The sequence below is a fragment of the Kogia breviceps genome, chromosome 5 (genome assembly GCF_026419965.1).
Source record: "Kogia breviceps isolate mKogBre1 chromosome 5, mKogBre1 haplotype 1, whole genome shotgun sequence".
NCBI lineage: Eukaryota > Metazoa > Chordata > Mammalia > Artiodactyla > Physeteridae > Kogia > Kogia breviceps.
The window spans coordinates 90,484,683-90,507,424 of record NC_081314.1 but is presented as its reverse complement, the minus strand read 5'-3'; the positions used below and the strand labels follow the sequence as shown (position 1 = coordinate 90,507,424).

Below are 22,742 nucleotides of genomic sequence, written 5' to 3'. Positions count from 1 at the left end.
GCTTGACATTTATTTAATCATTAAACAAGTGCATTTGTTCTCTAGGTTGGTAGTCACATCACTGGTGGAGATATTTATGGAATTGTCATCGAGAACTCCCTCATCAAACACAAAATCATGTTGCCCCCACGAAACAGAGGAACTGTCACTTACATTGCTCCACCTGGAAATTACGATACCTCTGTAAGTATCATATAAACTTTATCTCACAAGAGTGGCCCCACTTATATGTGATAGTTGCCCAGTTTTAGTACTCTGAATAGTTACAGAATTCATATTTAATGTGTATGTTTTAAGTTACTCCCATAATTATATTTTTATTTAAGATTTTTTTCTTTAAAACTTGAGCTTGGGAATACAAAAAGCAAAATATATTATTTCTTTTTGAAGAGAAATAGCTAGTATAGTATTTTCCTACCTTCTTAACTTATGCTACATTATTTAAACCTCTGATTCTTCAGGCATAGAATAGACTTTGATCTTTTTGTCAATCTCTATTCACATAATGAATTATAGAATGGATTATATAAATTCTTACTCTGGGTGAGCCATTTAAAACTTAGTCCTTTAATGTTATTGATAGTCACATCATAGCAAATACAGTAGATGCATGATAATCTTTGTGGGTATGAAGATAACTTTATTGAGAAGATCATTGTAGCATATAATTTTTTCCCAATAAAATATGATAAAAGATAATTTTCTAATCATTTCACAAGAATCAGTCTGTGCTCTACAACATATACAGAACAAAAGAATTAAGATCGGGATTCTGGGCAGTCAGCTAACCTTACTCACTAGCTTAGAGACTCACCTATACTTGAAAGAAAACCCCGAAGCAGACAATTCAGATTCATGCATCAACAAGATTACAGATGTCTATAGGTCTATGGACTGTGAGATTGTTTGTGAATAGTTAAAACCATCTCAGTGTTCACAAATGTTAGAGTATTACTCATTATCTTTTTGCTTTTTTAAATAATTTAAAATATTTAACTTTATTAAATATGTTAGGGTTCTTAATAGATTATTTTTAATTAAAGCAGTATAAGAGCATTATAATAAAGTAAGCAAATAAAGAATGGAAAATACATTATGAAAGCTTTCATTTCTTCCCTCCCTCAGTCCCAGGAGTATCTTCTGTACCCTTCAAGAATTTTTCCTGTGCATATTCATGTAATTTATTTAACTATCCCTCTATTACTTGACATACTCCTTTCTCCAAAACTTATAAGCTTTTTTAAAAAATCATTAAGATAGTAATAATGCACCTGGTTTAAAAAAAATTAGAACAGTATGTAAAGATTTACAATAAAAAAGTATAAATCTCCCTCCCCACTTCCACATACCACCTCCCTAACCCCCAAAGAGAAATCTGGCATTACTTTGATTTTAGAGGAAGAAATGTTTATAATGTACTTAAAGTCCTGCTGTATTTTTGTAGGATGTTGTGTTGGAGCTTGAATTTGAAGGTATAAAGGAGAAGTTCAGCATGGTCCAAGTATGGCCTGTACGTCAGGTTCGGCCTGTCACTGAGAAGTTGCCAGCTAATCATCCTCTGTTGACTGGCCAGAGAGTCCTTGATGCCCTTTTTCCGTAAGTTTGATTTGTGTCCCGTGGTTTTCCCTCAGAGTTATTATATGTGCTTATTGTTTCACTTCTTTATAGATAAAGATTTTACGTGCTAATCCTATAATACATTTTATCTAGAGAAATATATTTTACAAGTGCTTATTTAGAGAATCAAACTGTTGAAGAAAGTTTATTTTTTCACAGTTGCAAAAGGAAAAATTAGTTCTAAAACTTTCTGAAAAAATGAAATTTCCAGAAGGAAATCTGTGCCAAAACAATATAACTATTTTTCTTAAGTTATCCTAGAATTAGTAAATTGGTGTCACTATAAAGTTATCCTAGAATTAGTAGATTGGTGTCCTATAAATTGATGACTTCTAACATCAACTGGGTTCTCTATGCTACCCAGCAATCTTTCTTACCTTGTAGTCTGCTCTTTGCCATTTTCTTCACCACCTGCTTAAAAACCTCCTTTCTCTTTAAATCTTAGGCATCACCATACTCTGCTTTACTTTTAACAAATAACTTCATCATTTAATTCACAGAAAAGACTGAAGCAGTGATGTAGTAATTCTTTCAACTTCTGATCACCAACCCATGTATATGTCTCACGTACTCTTCAGCCTCTTACCTTTAAACCTACTCTGTGTGTTGTTCTCACTATTACTCTCTCATAAGATCTTCAGTACTTTGACTCTTCTTATTTAGTCAGTTCCTCCTGTTTCCATATCCTTCACTATCCAGTTTAAATTTAATAGTCTGTCACTTTTACTAACATCTGTCAGTATTTTAAATTTTCTTGGTTCCTTTGTCTTCTGTCACGCCCACCTGGCAAAATATCAACTGTGAATCAGTCCTGCTGTCTCTTTCTCCCAAATCTACACACAGGCTGCTGAGAAAAATAAATAAGTTGCAAGTTGGTATCTCACCACTGTGGCACCGTCATTCAGCATTTCCCTAATTATCATTCTCCTCTCCTCAGTGACTATTTCAAACCTCTCCACTTGCCTCAGAGCTTCAACTCCAGTCTTCTTTCTCCTTCATTCTCAACAAATGATCATGCTAGATCCTTCACAGAGAAATGAGAGGCCATCAGATTTGGAACTCCATCAGTTAATGTACATTCCCATCCATCCCTTACTTCTCTCCTTTTTCTGGAGTTTATCCCACCTCATGTTTCCTCAAAGACCTCCCATTAAGTGATATTCTCTTTATCTCCCATCTAATGAGAAGAGATCTACCTTCGACCCTTTTCCCCTTTCTACCTTCCACTACTTTTCTCCCTATCTTCACAGCCAAACCTCTTTAAAAAAGTAAATTAGTTGTCTCCACTTTTCCCACTAATTCACTACTGCTCTGCCCGTGGCGCCACCCCTCAACCGAAAATACTCTCACTAACAACATCAGTCACTCCCAATTCAATAAGTTTTAGTGTTTTCTTAATTCCTACAACTTTGGATATTGGATATTGCTTTCTACTCCTTCCTCTTTGAAACACCCTCTTTCTTTGTTTTTCCAGTTAGCTTCTGTCTACAAGAAGCTATTGCTTATTCTCCGTTGCAGGTTCCTTCTCCCTTAATTTTGATATTTCTTAGAGGTTTTTCCTTTTCTTTCCTCATTATAGTCTTACCCTCTGTGGATGACTTCATTCTCTCTCGAGACTTAAATGTTCATCTATATATGATGATTTTTAAACTTGTATCTTCATCTCAGATCTCTTCTGAGTTCCAGACTCATATATCCACTTCTGATTATACCTCTCCTTTTGAATATTTTATAGGTGCCTCAAAGTCAGTATGTTTAAAACTAAAATATCATCTTAATCACCACTCCTTTCCTTGAAACTCTGCTGCCTCTCTCAACCAATGTCATTATCATACATCCAGTGAATGCCTAAAATCTATGACTTCTCTCAAGTATCATTTTTACCCTCCCACATCTAATTAGTGAACTAATGCTGTTATTCTATTCCCTAAATATTTTTTATCTGCATCTGTCATCTCTACTCCATGACTATAATTAAGGATCTTTCCCTAATTCCTGTAATAAACTCATTTAATCAGACTTCCCATCTTCAGTTTTGCCTTCTTTCCAACTGGTTGTCCATATTACATAGTGATCCAACTAAAACACATATGTGATCCTGCACAATTTTGCACAATTTTGCTTGAAACCCTTCAGAGCTCTTTGTTGCTCTCAAGACAAACACACACTCTTTAACTCCTTACAAAGCCACCCATGATCTGGCTATTGCTTACCTTCCAATATTGTCTCAGCCACTTGCCTGCCCAACTGCTTCCTTATGCACCATCTTCCAGGCTTAACGAAGGACTTTTAATTCTTCAAGCAATGCTCCCCCTTGCCCCTGGACCTTTGAGCATTCTAATCCCTCTATGTGGAATGTTATTTCCCTGTATCTGGCTAATTTCTATTTTCTTTCAGGTCTTAGCTTCTTTCGGAAAGAATTCCCTAACCCCACTCCCATCCAGTGTCAGACTTTGTACTCCTTCCTGTGTACTCCCACAAACCTTGGATGGTCTCTATGATAGCACTTTTCACATTGGATTGTTGAACTTCTAAAGTGGGGCATACCCAGCCTTGCCTCCCCACCCCGGCTTAAAGGTGATTTGAAAGACATATACAAAGCCGTAGGCTGAATGGACATGCCTTCTTAGTGTATCAGAGTCACTGAAAGGTTTGAAGGAGAAAACATTTTAATGCGCATTAGTTTCATATGAGAAAAGTCTGTTGTTATTATTAAGGATGCAGTGTTTGTGTGAATTTTATGATAAAACACACTATTACCAAGGAATTTCCCTTAGCATTATGTCTCATTTTTCCTGCCCAGACACTCCTGCCTGACACACACACTCACCCGCACACACACACTCACCTGTGACATTCACTTCCCCCTGCCCTTAAGGGTATTTCACTTTCCACTGACACTTTTTAGGGCAAGTTTGAAAGTGGTTGCTAAACGGTACTGTAATCACAAGCTGACTCTCTAGTTTACTCCACTGGAATGGGAGCTCTGTGAATACAGAAACATGGCTCTTTTCTCCACTGTTGTCTCTCCAGCATCTCCAAGCATAGTTTGTAGTACCTTGGAAGTACTCCATAAATCGTTATTGAATGGGTAAGAGGGGATTGACTTAACACCTTAACCAAAGTCTTTGTTTATTAACCTCTGTAACAAGATAGGAATTTCTTAGATCTTATTTTTTACCTCAAAAGACAACTTTCAAAGTGTTTATATTTTTCTTTCAGCTTTCTTTTTTTTTTTTTTCTTGCGGTACGTGGGCCTCTCACTGCTGTGGCCTCTCCCGTTGCGGAGCACAGGCTCCGGACGTGCAGGCTCAGCGTCCATGGCTCACTGGCCCAGCCGCTCCACGGCATGTGGGATCTTCCTGGACCGGGGCACGAACCCGTGTCCCCTGCATCGGCAGGCGGACTCTCAACCACTGCGCCACCAGGGAAGCCCCTCAGCTTTAATTCTTATATTGTCCTTTCACAAACTAATTTATTTAAGCATTCAGAATATCATTAGTACTATTTTATTTATTTTCATATTCCTCTTCCCCAGTTACCTTATGGAATATACTTTCACTTTTCTCTATTAAAGATTATAGAAATGATTAATTTATAATAAACAACATATACTGCTATAGGTGGAAACTAGGGAGCAATTGTTACATATCTATCTGTATACCTGTCTTTGTATATATATAGATACAGATGACAGTATTATAAAGTGCTTTTGTTCTTTAACTTGTGTTTCTGTGTCACTTACCTACTTTATTTATTGGTATGTATTAGCGAGTAAAGTAATCCGTGCTTGTTTTATTTGTGTAGGTGTGTACAGGGAGGAACTACTGCAATCCCTGGGGCTTTTGGCTGTGGAAAGACGGTGATATCGCAGTCTCTATCCAAGTATTCCAACAGTGATGTGATCATCTATGTAGGATGTGGTGAGAGAGGAAATGAGATGTCTGAAGTCCTCCGGGACTTCCCAGAGGTCTGTATCTATAAAGCTTCCAATACTAATCTAGAGAAAGTACCACTAATCAACTGTAATTGGCAATTAATAAAGCTTTGTGTTGGATCTGGAGCAATGCTCTCATTTGTCAAGGATCTTTTAAGGAATTTTCTAATTATATCTGTGATTCAGTTTGTATACTCAAGGAGAGGAATTTGAATTTTTCAGTCAAACACTTGAAAGTTTCTTTTTGTGGTCTGGTGGTTTTCAGTTATTGGGAGAAAGATACAATAGGCAAAATATTTATAGGTGTGAACTTTACATAGCCTTTATATGATCTACTAGGTTATTGTGTTAATTCCTTTTTCCTTAAAATAATGGGCTTCATTTATGAAATGGAAACACTGACTGTTTTCTTTACAGCACAGTGGGATAGAGGGAAGAGGTTGGAGTGATGGAAATATGGCTTTGGGAACACAGATTATAAGAGGGATTAAATATAAACAAGTTGTGAAAAGGGGACTAAAATGTTCCGGGGATCACTAATAGATTGTTTGCCTCTAGCTCACGATGGAAGTTGATGGTAAGGTAGAGTCAATTATGAAGAGGACAGCGTTGGTAGCCAATACCTCTAATATGCCTGTTGCTGCTAGAGAAGCCTCTATTTATACTGGTGAGTATATGAATTGGAATAAAAGCAATTAACATATCTGTTCGTAAGTTGAAATCTAGCACCAAACTTTTTCTTTTCCAAAGAACTTTTCTTTCATTCTAAAGGACCTTCATACACACAACCATATGTTCCTAGAATATATTTTTTTTAATATTTCACATATTATTATATCTTGAGAATATGTCAGTTTAAGACATTAATAGAGCTGCCACAATCTTTTTGATGACTTGAAAATGATGTATCTTCTACTACTGGTTCTTTTTTTATTACATGTTTCATCATTGCTCTATCTCTGGATATATCTGTATCTCTATAACTTGAATTATCAGCTTTGAACTGTACTTTGAATATCAGTATGTTTATATATTATCTTCCATCTTTGCTCCCACTTCCATCCAGCTTTTGGTGCTTTGATTTCTACATTTTCAGGATTTATAATGTTTATATTCTGTTCTATAACCATAAATCCAGTATTTGTATTAGCCTTAGACCTAGTAAAATGGAGTCATGCCCACTGACAGTCCCTTGACCACAATTTTTCCATTTGTTTCATGGTTGGACAAAATTTGAATTCTTGTTTCTTTGTAAGTCTGGGTTTTTTCAGCTGCCTTTAAATTTTTTTTTTTTTATTTTTTTTTTATTTTTTTGCGGTACGCGGGCCTCTCACTGTTGTGGCCTCTCCTGTTGCGGAGCGCAGGCTCCAAACGTGCAGGCTCAGCGGCCATGGCTCACGGGCCCAGCTGCTCCTTGGCATGTGGGATCTTCCCGGACTGGGGCACGAACCTGTGTCCCCTGCATCGGCAGGCAGATTCTCAACCACTGTGCCACCAGGGAAGCCCTGCCTTTAAATTTTAACAGTTTGGCAGAGTATAAAATTTTTTGATCATTATTTCTTGCCTAGAGGACTCTTATTGCAGCATTAAGTGCTGGGGAGCGAGCTGACACTGACCTACTTTTTTTCCTTTTATAGGTGCTTTTTCTTTTTACCCAAAGGAATGTCTCTTTAACTTTGAAGTCTTCTTTTTTTTTCTTTTTACTTATTTTTTGGCTGTGTCGGGCCTTCATTGTTGGGTCTTCATTGCTGCGTGCGGGCTTTCTCTAGTTGCTGCAAGTGGGGGCTACTCTTCATTGCGTTGCACGGGCTTCTCATTGTAGTGTCTTCTCTTGTTTCGGAGCTCGGACTCTAGGTGTGCAGGCTTCAGTACTTGTGACACAGGGCTCAGGAGTTGTGGCTCATGGGCTCTAGAGCTCAGGCTCAGTAGTTCTGGCACACATGCTTAGTTGCTCCACGGCATGTGGGATCTTCCCGGGCCAGGGCTCAAACAGTGTTCCCTGCATTGGCAGGCAGATTCTTAACCATGGCGCCACCAGGGAAGTCCTAACCTTGAAGTCTTATAACTTTATTAGGATATATCGCAGTATTGATAGTTCTGATAATTTTTTCCTGAGACATAGTGTACCTTTTAAATCTGTGAATATGTCTTTTATTTTGGAAAATTTTTGAGAATTGTTTCTGAAACCTTTTCTCTTCCATTATGGTTATCTTCTTGACACTAAACATACAGCATCTCCTTTAGCTGTTTCCATATGCATCATTTCCTCTCTAATTCTTTTTATTTAGCCTTTTATCCATTTTTTCACAGGGTAATCAACGTGTATTCTTTGTATTGCTTCCAGTGAAGCCTTTATGTCCTTCTAGCTCTTTGCTGAGTTCTGCTGACTCATGAAACATCTTTTGTGATCTTACTGTATATTCCTTGAGATTTTTATTTTGTGGTAGGATGCAATATTAAGATTTTCTTGTATTAATTAATTGTGGTCACAGTTTTCATTTGTTTCTTGGCAGGTTCATTGTTGTACTCTGCTCTTCTGTCTCCTTTTTTCTTTTATTTTTGTTTAGTTCCTGTGCTGATGTTTATTATTACTATTACTCATCTTTGCAGGAGATGGGAGGGAATGGTTGTTACTATGGTCCAGGGTAGCAGGAATTCTTCCTGGTAATCTGTGAAGTTTGTTATAGCATAGGGTTGTGTAAGTTATTTTACTTTTTCTTTCCTGCCAACAAAAATCCACAGCTACAAGGCCACTTACAATGAATTCTTTCTCTTCTACCCTGCCTCATTCACTTTTTACTTACTAAAAAGGAGTGCCTTCCTTTGTTTTATTTGTCCCCATCTCTCTACTTCCCCTTGATGCCAAACTGGGTCCAAGGAACCCCTGCCACTAGCCCTGTACCCCTTTTACTGTGTTCCAGGCAATGGATTCTTGGTTTTGCCCCTCAGGATATACCTTCTGGTTTGCAAAAGCTTAATCTGAGATGTGCAGCCTCAGGTGAATTCTTGGTTTCTTTCCACCCCCTTGTTTGTTTTTTATCTCATTTAGTTGGCTTTCCTCATTATTTTGTTGTGAAGCTAAACATGGCCCCTAGTTTTGTTTTGTTTTGTTTTTGTTTGTTTGTTTTTTTTGCTGTACGCGGGCCTCTCACTGCTGTGGCCTCTCCCGTTGCGGGGCACAGGCCCCGGACGCGCAGCCTTAGCGGCCATGACTCACGGGCCCAGCCGCTCTGCGGCGCGTGGGATCCTTCCGGAACAGGGCACGAACCCGTGTCCCCTGCATCGGCAGGCGGACTCTCCACCACTGCGCCACCAGGGAAGCCCTGCCCCTAGTTTTTGACTATGGAGTTTGTGTTTCTGTATTTCTTGTTCTCCTTGTTTGGTGGTTACTCTTATGAGGAGAAGGAGAAAGTGACATACTCATCTACTATTTTAGGACAAGAAGTCTACCTACTTCTTTTAAATGGCTGCACAGTATCCCTTTGTATGGATATATCATAATTTATTTAACCAGCATCCTTTTAGGGGGCACTTGGATTATTGATAATTTTTTTGCTCCCACAAACTTCACACCATAAAACATTCTTAAGCATGTTTTTTACACTGTGGCTTTGTATGTTTTATGCGCATGTTTCTTTGTATTTTTGTCAGGTAAGTTCTTAGAGGTAAAATTGCTAAGAATACAACTGTTAATGTAGATTTTAGTTTCTAATAGCTCTTCAAAAGGAATAACAGTGGACAAGAATTCTGCTTCTTCATAATGCTCATTTCTTCAACACTTTCTTATGATCATCATACAGAAAAGTTGAAAGAATATTACAGTGAATACCCATGTACCCCACACCTAGATCTGATAATTAGTATTTTACTGTTCCTGCTTTATTAGATGCCTATTCGTTCTGTATTTCTTACAGTGAACTAGCATCTTTTCTGTGTGTATTAACCATTTGAAAACTGCCTTCTGTCCATTTTTGTATTGGTAGTAGTTGTTTATCATATGGATTGGTAAAGTTCTTTGAAATCAGTCTTTCATCTGTTATGAGTTGCAAATATTGTCCTAGTTTGCTTATCTTTTGATTTTGTCTGAGGGTTGTTTTTTTTTTTTTTCTTGTAGGCACTGATATCTTTAGGTCTATGAAACTGGTCTATGCGACTTCTTTGAGGTTTAGTCATGTGTATCTGTCTCTTCTATCAAGTCTTTTTAATAAATACATACACACAGGCATTAGTGAATGTTATCACAGAGACATAGTGTAATTGTATAAGAGAGGATCTGATTCTGCCATCAGATTGAAATATGTGATAATTACTCTGTTTTTTAAGCCTTAGTAATGATAAGTGGTATTTCTTAAAGACTTTATTCCTTGGATCATATTTTGGAAGCCTAAGTCAGTATTTTTTATTCTGAAGGATGTAATATGATAAATAGTAAAGTTCTAAGTTTTCCAGCAACTATTTTGTTTTACTTATATAAGCATCTGTTTCTTTACTGGTAAAATAAGGGAATTAGGGCAGTAGATTTGGGGATGCTTATGATGTAGCAACAAATATACATTTCTAATATCTTAGAGTTGTATAGTACTTTGTACTTTGCAGAGGGCATTTATAGAAATCATTTCATCTGATATGTATAGATAGATAGGGTGAGAGTTATTCCATTTTCACAGATTAGGAAACCACACTGGGAAATGAAGTTATTTTGCTAAGATTAATGACAGAATAGGAAGTAGAACCCAGGACTTCTTTCTGTATATTAGCTTCTTCTAAGTGGTTTACTGTATGTGATTTTACAGGAGAGGACCCAATCTGCATAGCAGAATGATCTGGATAATTAAGATTATTACTCACGTTAATAACATTTGTTACTTTTGAAAAATAACCAAACAAGCTAATTAGTTGAGGATTTTTTGATGCCTGTGTCTAATTATCTCAACAAAGAATGGGAGGAACGTTTTTTCCTACTTCTAAAAATGTATACTAGGCTATGATAAACCCAAACATACAATTGCTTAATAGACACTTATTTCAGATGATCAGGGCAGTCTTCGTTATTCTGTCATTTTTGGGCTGGGATGAAGGCTGAAAAGGGCTCTTTCGTTTCGACACATATCTTGCATGGGTCCTGGGAGTTCTCGCCCTCTCAGTAAGCCAGAAGGAAGAAGTAGCATGGAAGGATGTGTGGCTTGCCTGGTGGTGGAACACATGACTCTTACATTCCATTAGATAGGGGTCAGTTACTTGCCACATCTAAATGCACAGGAGGTTAGACAATATAATTCAGTTGTGTACCCAAAAGAAGCATCACAGATTATGATGAACAGCTAGCAGTCTTAGGAACTTATTGCTTTAAATTTTTCTTAAGGGTGAAAAAGACAGAATTATACTTTATAGGATTATAACTTGTAATATTCTTCCCAATTTAGGAATTACACTGTCAGAATATTTCCGTGACATGGGCTATCACGTCAGTATGATGGCTGACTCTACCTCTAGATGGGCTGAGGCTCTTAGAGAAATCTCTGGTCGCTTAGCTGAAATGCCTGCAGGTAAGTCTTGGTATTGCTTATTACATAAGCAAGACTGTTAGGATTTGGGGATTGGCTTAGAACCTCTCCTTAAAATTTCTTTTCGTTTTTCAGATAGTGGATATCCTGCATATCTCGGTGCCCGTCTAGCCTCATTCTACGAGCGAGCTGGCAGAGTGAAATGTCTTGGAAATCCTGAGAGAGAAGGGAGTGTCAGCATTGTAGGAGCGTAAGTATCAAAACTGTACTTTTCATAAGAAAAAAGGTTATTTACTTTAAAGAGACAATATTTAGCCCCCCTGAGAGCAGTGATTCTTAACCAAGGTTGCACTCGAGTCATCCAAGGAGCTCTTTAAAATGCACATGTTTAGGTCATCTCTCCATGTTCTGGTTCTATAGATTTGACTTGACTGATTTATTATATTCAAGTCACGATATCATAGAAATAATTTAGAAAATTATAGACAAGGTAAGACTGTATCATGATAAAAACAATGTGAAGATTCACGATCCCCACATAAAGCCATACTTTGTTCTCAGACCTTTTCCTTCCTTCCTGCTTCATCTGTTTGATTAGAATAGTGAAATGGATTATAATTAAATCTGTCGCATTTCTCAAACTAGGTGTTTAATAGTTGTCATTCTTAATTTTCAACTTAGTACTGGGTTTTATTTAAGATTTTTGCATAAGATTTTCTTTCCAAAGGTCATATTTCTAAAGTTTTTTACATTAAAATTGACTTGCAAAAAATTGCTTTTATATACAAGTTATTTTCCATGAGCATTTCTAATGACTTTTTCTTCTTTTAAATTTAGAGTTTCTCCACCTGGTGGTGATTTTTCTGATCCAGTTACATCTGCTACTCTTGGTATTGTTCAGGTATATCTTTCCCTAGTGTAGTCAGCTTCTGAGCTCCACCCCACCCCAGGCTGTTCTCGTGTTATCCACATCATTGTGAAGTATTTCGTTTGGTCACTGAAGAGTAGGCAGTGGTGAAGTCTGTTTTAGCAACATTCTTACTACTGAAAGTCTTCAGTGCTATCTGTTCTTTCTTAGCTCTTTATCTAGAGTTTATAATAGACTTAATATCTGTAAGTGGAAAATACATCCGGGTAGCAGAGTTTTATTCGTGTTAGAGTAATACTACACTTTGAGTTAGAGTAGCCCTAGGAGGAGAAACAAATGGGCCCCAGAAAGATATAATGGCAAAAACCTCATAGAAGTTTCTCCTCGTGGTATGGTCCAAGGCAGGTAACCCTATCAGAGGGCAGCTCTTTTCCATTCCATAGTAATCCAGAACCAGCGCTTCTTCCACCTTGGGCTCCACCTAGCCTGGTAATTGTCTGCATCGGGCTGATACAGGGGGACTGTGTGGAAGGCACACCTACTTTGGGCTCAAGCCTGGTCACTCCACTCTGTTAGCCACACCGAGATGAAAGCAAAGCTTGGAAAGTGTAGTTTCTGCCTAGGCAGCTTCCCAGTGACAAAGGCATGAATTCTAGTGGATAGCCAGCCAACTTGGCCATTAAAAGTAAGCCTGGGGGGTGGTGGTGGGATGAACTGGAAAATTGGGATTGACATGTATACACTAATATGTATAAAATAGATAACTAATAAGAACCTGCTGTATAAAAAATAAATAAAAATTTTTTTAAAAGTAAGCCTAAATGAAAGATGTATATATATCAGAGCTATAATTTTTTTAATGTTGACATATTTATAAGCATATGTATTATTCATATGGGAAAAATAAATATTTGCCTATATTTCTGTCAGTTTCAGATAAAGGAAGTGGCAGAGGCTAAATTTACAATTTTCAAGATATTTAACCTTTGCTAAAAGTTTAAATTTTTAATTACAGAGAAATGGGGAGCAAAGTTAAGAATGCATAAAATACATATGAATGTGTAGCCCAGAAAAATGACTGTCAGATCTTTTAGGATTGGCCCTTAATGATAGGGAACTGAATTTATTTAGAACATTTAGAGGTTTTCATTAAAGTGAAGTATCTATCTTAATAAGAATTTTCTGGTTCATCTTTATATTGCACCGTCATAATCTTCAAAGGAGTCAGTTTTTTTGCTCTCACATTTGACATATTACTAAGGAAATTTTGATTTGTAGATATTACCCATACTGAAACTAAAAGAAATACATTTTCCTATTTGCAGTTTTATTCTATTTCATTTATACTTGTTATATACTAAAAAGATAAATAATTTGACCGGAAAAATATAGAATTGCATATTTAGGACAAACAAATATATTTCAATACTTCAAAAAAATTGTTTTTCAGAAAAATGTTTATGTTTTGTTTTTGATTTTATCGTTAAATCAGGTGTTCTGGGGCTTAGATAAGAAACTAGCTCAACGGAAGCATTTCCCGTCTGTCAACTGGCTGATCAGCTACAGCAAGTACATGCGTGCCTTGGATGAGTACTATGACAAACACTTCACAGAGTTTGTTCCTCTGAGGACCAAAGCTAAGGAGATTCTGCAGGAAGAAGAAGACTTGGCAGAAATTGTACAGCTTGTGGGAAAGGTAGGTTGTAAAATCTTGTGGAAGACAGGTCTGTGAGTTGCACTGAAGCTTTTTAAGGACAAACAGAACCTTGGATATGCGGATTCTTGCTGGGAGAATGAGTATTTATTAAAAATTTTTTTTTAAACTAATAGAATTTTAGATTATTCCTTTATCCAGCAGTTATTTGAGGGACCTGCTTGTGTTATGGAAAGTAGAAAGATGATTGGTGTTTAGATTATTATTGAATAACAAACCACTCCAACATTTAGTGGCTTAAATAGTGTTTTTTTGCTCATGGTTTTGGGGGTTAGTGGGCTCAGATGGGAAGTCTTGCTTGGGTCCCCTCATACAGTTTTTGCAGTCATATGGTGGCTGAGACCATAGTCATTTGAAAGTTTCTTCCCTCACATGTCTGGTTCCTGGGCTAGGATGACTGGAATAGCTAAGGGTTGACTGGGCATTTCTCTCTCTATGTGGTGTTTAAAAAAAAAATCAGCCTATTTGTGTACCCATGTTCATAGAAACACCTAAGCACTAAAAGATGGGAGCAACCCAGATGTCCTTTGCAACACACTTGTGCGCATACGTGCACACACATGCACACAAAATGGAGTTAATATTCCATTGCAGCCTTGAGAAGGAAGGGAAATTCTAACACATGCTGCAACATGGATGAACCTTGAGGGGACATTATGTTAGGTGAAATAAACGAGTCACAAAAAGACAAATACTTATATATAACATATCTGAAGTAGTCAAATTCATAGAACTAGAAGGTAGAGTAGTGGTTAACAGGGGCCGGGAGGGTGGAAGAAGAGTTGTTGTTTGATGGGTATAGAGTTGCAAATTTGTAAGATGAAAAGTTATGGAAATCTGTTTCACAACAATGTGAACATACTTAAGCTACTGAATTACACATAAAAATGGTTTACCATGGTAAATTTATGTTATATGTTTTTCACAACAAAATCCAAAAAAGAACATCAATCAGGAAGTAGTTATGAAGTGAATTTATTAGTGATAGGTGATCGTGTGTTGATTATGTGGTTTCTGCATGCTAACTGATTAGAACTATTGGTCCCATGTTATGGCAGTAAATTTCTAAAAATGTATTTTTTCCTCTTCTAGGCTTCACTAGCAGAAACAGATAAAATCACTCTGGAGGTAGCAAAACTTATCAAAGATGATTTCCTTCAACAAAATGGATATACTCCTTATGACAGGTAATCTAGCCTGATTTTCTTTTTTTAATTTGAGGATATTCTATCAAGTTTTGAAGAAGGAGCTGCCTACACATTAAAACCCTCCCCGCCTTTTTTTTTCTCATACAGCCACACTCTGACTCAGTGTATAGGTTTATTTTATATTTTCATAGCAGACATCTAGTGATCCAGTATGTTCCCTTAACTTTATCTTGAGTTGGCTCGTTTTTCCAGTTATGACAGTGTTTTCACTCATTATCCAGACTTTTTTTTTTTTTTTTTTTTTGTAGTACGCGGGCCTCTCACTGTTGTGGCCTCTCCCATTGTGGAGCGGCCATGGCTCACGGGCCCAGCCACTCCGTGGCACGTGGGATCCTCCCGGACCGGCGCACAAACCTGCGTCCCCTGCAACGGCAGGTGGATTCTCAACCACTGCACCACCAGGGAAGCCCCCCAGCCATCTTTAATTAGATTAAATTGTGGCTTAGTGTACGGAGCCTGGGGATCATTGCCTCTTTCAGAAGCTTTTCTCACTACCTGTTACCACAGCCCGTGCTTCTTCTACTCTTTTCCTAAATAATATACTTTCATGCCTCATTTCCCAAGAGTTCTAGTCTTTCTTTCTTTCTTTCTTTCTTTCTTCCTTCCTTCCTTCCTTCCTTTCTGCATTCAGTCTTCATTGCTGCACGTGGGCTTTCTCTAGTTGCAGGGAGCGGGGGCTACTCTTTGTTGCATAGCACAGGCTTCTCATTTTGGCGGCTTCTCTTATTGCAGAGCACAGGCTCTAGGCATGCAGACTTCAGTAGTTGTGGCACGTGGGCTCAGTAGTTGTGGCTCATGGGCTGTAGAATGCAGGCTCAGTAGTTGTGGTGCATGGGCTTAGTTTCTCCGCGGCACGTGGGATCTTCCTGGATGAGGGCTCGAACTCATGTCCCCTGCATTGGCAGGTGGATTCTTAACCACTGCGCCACCAGGGAAGCCCAAGAGTCCTATTCTTTTTCTTTCTACTGAAGTCCCTGTCAGACGTCTCACCAGTCCCTCCTACTCCTGCCCAGTGCTTGTTCTTCTTTATTGTCTCTGCTACTTCCATGGCTTATTTAAAAGTTCCCATTTCTTTTAAACTTTGATAATTTGAACCCTTTCATCATAGGCTAGTTTTTCCTCCCTCAATCATATTTGGGCCCATATAAGACTGAAGTGGAAACTGAACACATAGGAAGATTACCAGAATGTAAGACAAGCAGAAAATATGACAGTATAATCAGTAAGGCTAAAAAGAAATCTGTATCAGGAACTTAAGAAGCTCTAGGAGCCATCCATACAAAGATAACTCCACAAAGGGAAAATTATTTGAAAAGAGTGTAATAGAGTGTGCATGAAATTGTATATGCAAATAAGTTTAAGTGCGTTGGAAATTTGATTAGAATGCATGTGATCCAAGTTGAATATTAACTTCTGTGTATTCATTATTAAAAGATACGGGTAAATGAAAATGAACACATTAATGGAGGAAGGGAATGCTTATTAACTTTAGGAAATTACAGTTCCCTGCTTTCCTATTATTTATTAAACCTTCACTGACTGTCACAAGGGAGTCTTTACAATTCAGTTATGTTACCATTTGGGTAACTCTTTAACTGCACTGTACAAACACAAACCCTCAGAGAGTCATTAGATTGTAGCAGTACTGTTTCATTGTTCTTCCTGTTTGATTGTGTTAACAAAAATTAATGTCACTCTTTAAATAAAAGAATACATAGCTCCATCTCTCCATCCACCCCCTATTCCTGAGACATCTCTGTCCAAAAACTCTGGTTAAGTATTATTGATCTTTTCCACTATTCTATTTTCATTCCTTATGTATCATGCAATAAATATAAGTAGTGTGCATATCTAAATAAAGAAGTTAATGCTTTGGTATTTTACAGATGAAGTAAAAACTATGAACTTGCTTTGGATTTTGTTTTTGTTTATTATTTTGACTTTCATTTATCCTAGGTTCTGCCCATTCTACAAGACAGTAGGGATGTTGTCCAACATGATTGCATTTTATGATATGGCCCGCAGAGCTGTTGAAACCACTGCCCAGAGTGACAATAAAATCACATGGTCCATTATCCGTGAGCACATGGGAGAGATCCTCTATAAGCTTTCCTCCATGAAATTCAAGGTATATTTGTTTCTACCATAAACTTTTTTTTAGTAGTGTTTCTTTTTTATTTTTTAAACTATTTGGGTCCCAAACCTGGTGTGTGAAACTGGCATTTATCATTTTCATACATGCTCGGGTTATGTAAAACCAGAAGAGACCTCAAAGCTATGTTCAAATAGGAATTCACATGATAAAGATTATAGTATGTCACGTCTAAAATAAATGCTGACGTGTTTTCCCTTTTGTCTTAACTGCCAGGCAATTTAGAGCTAAAATCATTGCTAAGCAGCAGTTAAACTACCTTACCTCAAGTGCCTGTTAATATCTAATCCCGATGCTCCTCGGAAACAGTTTCTGCTGCTTACTTCAAGTATCCTATTACACATCATTTTTACTTTTAAGTAGACTCTCATTCTTTGGGAAGCACACAACACATAAATAGATAATTAAGTGAAATTATCTGTAGAAACTCAAATGTGTAAGATTGTTTTTAAAATACTTGATCAGTCAAGTTGTATTTAATTATTTCTAAGTCATGACATCCAATTATATTTACTGATCTCCTACTGAGAAATGAAGAGTGATTCTCTGAATATGTATGTTATGCATATAGTGTTTGCATTAAAGATTGGAAGTAAATTTGTATAGACACTCACCGGTATCAAGGATTTTAAAATATTCACACCCTTTGAGTCCTGTCTTTCCATTTCAAAACATATAACCCAAGGAAATAATTAGAGATTTTGATATGGATGTATGTAGAAGATTGTATATTAAACTTTTAAATGTCATCCAAAAGTGAACGGAGCCATTGTGGCATGTACATTGCAGCAAAAATATTATAAAGGCATTAACATCTTTTTTTCAAAGAATATCCAAAGACACAGGGAAACGCTTATGGTATAATTAGTGAAAAAAGTTGGTTGAAAAGAAATTCCATATGTAATTTGATCCAAATTTTATTTTTAAAAATTATACATTCATAGGAAGATGATTAAAAAATATATGCAATAATATAATAGTGATGACTTCTGGTAGTATAGCTAAAGGTGCTGTCCTTTTCCTGCTTACAGGTACATTGTATCAAATTAACATTTCAGTTGTTCTTTAATATCATTAAGTATTTTTCTGTAGCACTATTTTGTGGCTGGAGAATAATATTTTCCTGTTCTTAGGCATTTAGGAAATTTCCAGTTGTTGGAATGGACAACTTTGTTCATGTAGTTGGTTTTGTGTATTTTCCTAGTATATGTTCTCAGAAGTGGAATGATTGGGTCAGAGGGCTTAAACACTTTAAGGTTTCTTTCATACATTTTACTCAATTAAGTTGCTTTCCATACAGATTTTTTTTTTTTTTTTTTTTTGCGGTACGCGGGCCTCTCACTGCTGTGGCCTCTCCCGTTGCGGGGCACAGGCCCCGGACGCGCAGCCTTAGCGGCCATGGCTCACGGGCCCAGCCGCTCCGCGGCATGTGGGATCTTCCCGGACGGGGCACAAACCCGCGTCCCCTGCATCGGCAGGCGGACTCTCAACCACCGCACCACCAGGGAAGCCCAATACAGATTTTAAATGGGGTGCATTTTGAGGTTATTTTAGAAGTTTTACTCTCCTGTCCCAACGTGATACTACCAGACCTTGAATAGTAAATTCTGTTTTGATTAAATTCCAACTATCATATACACAGAGAGGAACGCATCTAATATGCATTGCTGCATAATTTCCTAATATTTTGCATATTGTTGAGGGTAAATCCATTGGTTATTGAATACAGTTAGCAGGCAAGACACAAATGTGTCTTCTGTTTGGTTGGACGACTACTTTATACATTTCTACCCTTAAAGGAAAAAAGAAAAATAAGTTTAATTCTGCCTCCTGCCTGTGTTTTACCCATGTACCTCAACCTAGTACGCAAATATAGTAAATATAAATAACTCACTATGTGTTCTGAAAATTATTTTCCAAAGGTAAATTGAATTCTGTCATGTCTTCTTTCAGGATCCAGTGAAAGATGGTGAGGCAAAGATCAAGGCCGACTATGCACAACTTCTTGAAGATATGCAGAATGCATTCCGTAGCCTTGAAGATTAGAACTGTGATTTCTTTCCTCCCTTTCCTCAGCAAGCTCTCATATGTGTATATTTTCCTAAATTTCTCATCTCAAACCCTTTGCTTCTTTATTGTGCAGCTTTGAGACTAGTGCCTATGTGTGTTATCATTTGTTTCCCTGTTTATTTGGTAGGTTTTATATAAAACAAACATTCCTTTGTTCCAGTGTTTGAAGGGCCTCCCTCATCCTTTCTCCAAAGTGGTGAATGTAGTAAATAGGATATACAATGCCTACACTACTGTAAACTTGTATGTAGGGTGACGTCTCTCCTTGTCCTACGTTTGCCCTTTCCTCATCGCCATTAAATTGTAAACAAGACTACTGCGTGTACTCTCTTTGCAATGGATTTGGAATGGAAGGCCAGACTTCTATACATTTTGTCAGGTTCTTTGTGAAATGACTCAATATCTGTGTGGTAAAGTTATTTTGTAGCTTAGCATTCTGCTAAGTAACCTGCTTTGTAGGAAATAATTACTTTTTAAAAACATGAATAATTAATGTTTGTATTATGTGTTGCTTCCCCCAGTGTAAATCAAGAATATTTGTGGCAAACTGTTGAGAACTGTACTGTTTTTAAAGCAGGCATTTGTGGGACTCAACACAATAGATGAATCAGTGCCCTCTTAAAAAGTAAAAAAGGAGCCAGGGGATCAAACTTAGATTAACATCATCTTGTTAAAGCCTATTTTATTTCATTAGGAAAAATTCGGTATCAAGGATTATTATACTGCATTACTAGGAAATTCTTTTTAAAATTACATTTAAAACAATCACCGAGAACTTAATCCACATCACACCCTCTTTTTTTTCCTCAAACATCGTAGAAGCCTAAGCTTCTGAGAATCATGTGGCAATGTCGTGGGCAGTAAAATGCCACAGAGAAGATATTTAGTAGTGGTTAAAGGCTTTTTGCACCTTTAAGGACCAGCTGGGCTTTAGTGATTCTTGGGGCCAGAGTGGCATTATGTTTTTACAAGATAATGACATTTGTCACATGTTTGTTTGTTTGCTAATTGAATTTTTGAACAACCAGCTTCGTGATTGTAAAAAATATTATTCTTTCATGTGGTTTTTGATTCACTGGCTCAAAAGATTTCCTAGAATACCTGTAGCTGTAGCAGCATAACAGTTTCCATTCTGTTTCATAGGGATGAAGTTAATTCTTATATCTGCTGATAACAGAATCTGGGTCATGTGGAAAAAAGATCATTTCTTCCTATATTTTAAGTATATGTTTTAAAATAAAAGTTTCTGTGTTTGTATGAAAAGGCACATTAGGTAATGTATTTCTTTTGGTCTGTTAAGGAAAGATGCAGTTAGAGAATTCAGCTATGTTTGTTTAAATCCTTGCAGATTACATGTTCTTACAGTGGCCTGCTATTCAGGATAAGTATTCTGCCATGTATCTTTTTTTAACCTTTTAGAATATTGGAAGATAAAAATTGTGCAGTGATTTGTTGAGACGTGGATGTAATGGTGCTGCTGAATCAGTTTGCTTTCCAATGTGGCCTTCTACCCAGAGGCCCTAAGACCAGTGGAAATTAAAAGAATTTCAAAAACTTTCAATTCCTACCTTAAACCTACCAGCAAACTAGGATTGTGTTAGTAATGAATGATATAACAAAGAAAGTTTGACCAAGTTTCTGTTGTGTTGTTCTGAATTTGCAATGTAAATTCTTACTCCTTTTTAAGAATGTTGATATATGGGTGTGAAGATGCTAGAGAAACTTTGCTTAGAGCCTCATTGTAAGTGTCCCTTCACCCATATGTTGGTAGAATTTCACATTGGTCACTGATCATATTTCTTTAGTAAGAATGTGTTAAAGTTAACAAGTCTTTCAAAAAGATGATGCAGTTCTATATTTATTGTGCTGTGCCTGATCCTAAGTGGAGCCAGTTAACAAGTTTCATATGTATTTTTCCAGTGTTAAATCTCACACATTGTACCCTTTGGAAACTTCATTCCATCCTGACAAACGAATAGAAGAGGTCATATACATTGCCTCCTAATCCTTGAGGTTTCACTATCTTTATGTTAAAAGTTGTGTATAATTGTTAAAATCTATGAAAGAATAAAAAGTGGATTTAAATTAACATTTTTCCCCTTTTTTGTGGGTGTGGCAAGATCTGCTAAAAAAAGTGCCACCTTATTGTATTTTGGCTTGTTTTCAGTATGAACTTTAAAGTTTTTTATTTCCCTCTTTATAGATTGTTACTTAAGATCATGAAATTGAATTGGCACCCTCACTATAGACTGCAAAAAGTCCTGTAATCATGTACCACTGTGATTTGGAAATACAGTACGTGGAATCCCATAGCATTCTGAATATTACTTTAAATTGAAAAAAATGAATGGTTTCTAAAAGTAGACTTATAAATGAAAGGAAATCAGTGTACTCATCTCTGCTTTTGACAAATGAACTAAAGCTTTGTAATTCGTAATTCTGCAAGCCAAATTATTTAAGATCCAATGTAGCAATATGGATTTTATTTCCTTAAGTGTATCTTTAACAATTTCTAAAGGCGTAAGAAGCAGTGTGAAATGAAAAACTCTACATTACTGTTGAGCACCAACTTTATGTAGAGAAATACTTAAAAATTCATGAGAAAGCTTATTCATTATAGAATGGGTTATTTTTAGTCTTTTTTGGAATAATCCAATATTTTCAGATTATTCGTTTTTTGGGTTTTTTTTTTAGATGTTGGGGGTAGGAGTTTATTAATTAATTTATTTATTTTTGCTGTGTTGGGTCTTCGTTTCTGTGCGAGGGCTTTCTCTAGTTGTGGCAAGCGGGGGCCACTCTTCATCACGGTGCGCGGGCCTCTCTTGTTGCGGAGCACAGGCTCCAGACGCGCAGGCTCAGTAGTTGTGGCTCACGGGCCCAGTTGCTCCGCAGCATGTGGGATCCTCCCAGACGAGGGCTCGATCCCGTGTCCCCTGCATTAGCAGGCAGATTCTCAACCACTGCACCACCAGGGAAGCCCAAGTTATTAGTTTTAATATATTGCCACAATATAAGGGTATGATGAAGGGAACCAATTTTCCCAGGTGAGGTATGATAAAATGCCTCTGAAGTTGTTTTAAGGGTTCCCTTTTAGTTCGAGTTCCCCCAGAAGTTGACACTGAGACATGCATTTGCATGCAGGCAGTTTATTTGGGATGTGATCCTAGGAAAGCACCAGTAGGGGAATAGAGAATTAAGACAGAATTGAGGGAAGCCAATACGTGTTCTTAGCAAGCAAGTCAACATTTTGGAGCACCATCCTGCTGGGGAGTTGTGGGAACAACTGAAAGATATGCACCTCGTTATATTCCACCTGGGGTGCAAAGGCGCTAGCGTCCTTTCAGCATCATTGATTGACAGCCATCTGCTGTCAGTCAGGATGTTCCCACTAAGACAAGGAGAGTCAGTGCCCAGCACATGAGTATAAGTAGATCGGGCTCTGGTGGCCACAGGAAAACCTCTGCAAAGAGATTTAGGTGCCGGCAGTTGGGAGGTCAGCTGGTGGGCACTGAAATGGTACTCATGGCTGAAGAGATTTGGGTGGGGAACTCATAGCATCTGCTTCCGGCCTCTTAAGAACACAGAAAAAAAAGATTGTTCAATCAATAACTGAAAAGCCATTCTGCAACATAAAGAAGCACCCTGTAAAAGGATCAGGACACTCTTTGAAAA

General features: G+C 37.4%; 1 protein-coding gene across 1 annotated transcript in view; it reads left to right on the top strand.

Annotated features, from left to right (window-relative positions):
• Nucleotides 1–21,159, top strand: part of ATP6V1A (ATPase H+ transporting V1 subunit A) — a 61,070-nt gene extending 39,911 nt beyond the window's left edge. Inside the window, exons 6-16 of the mRNA XM_067034635.1 lie at nt 46–183; nt 1,445–1,596; nt 5,425–5,587; nt 6,113–6,221; nt 10,978–11,100; nt 11,194–11,308; nt 11,896–11,959; nt 13,419–13,622; nt 14,733–14,827; nt 16,805–16,976; nt 18,954–21,159. Coding sequence (XP_066890736.1) covers nt 46–183; nt 1,445–1,596; nt 5,425–5,587; nt 6,113–6,221; nt 10,978–11,100; nt 11,194–11,308; nt 11,896–11,959; nt 13,419–13,622; nt 14,733–14,827; nt 16,805–16,976; nt 18,954–19,046 — 1,428 coding nt within the window. The 3' untranslated portion in view covers nt 19,047–21,159. The remainder of the gene's footprint in view (nt 1–45; nt 184–1,444; nt 1,597–5,424; nt 5,588–6,112; nt 6,222–10,977; nt 11,101–11,193; nt 11,309–11,895; nt 11,960–13,418; nt 13,623–14,732; nt 14,828–16,804; nt 16,977–18,953) is intronic.
• Nucleotides 21,160–22,742: the final 1,583 nt, after the last annotated feature.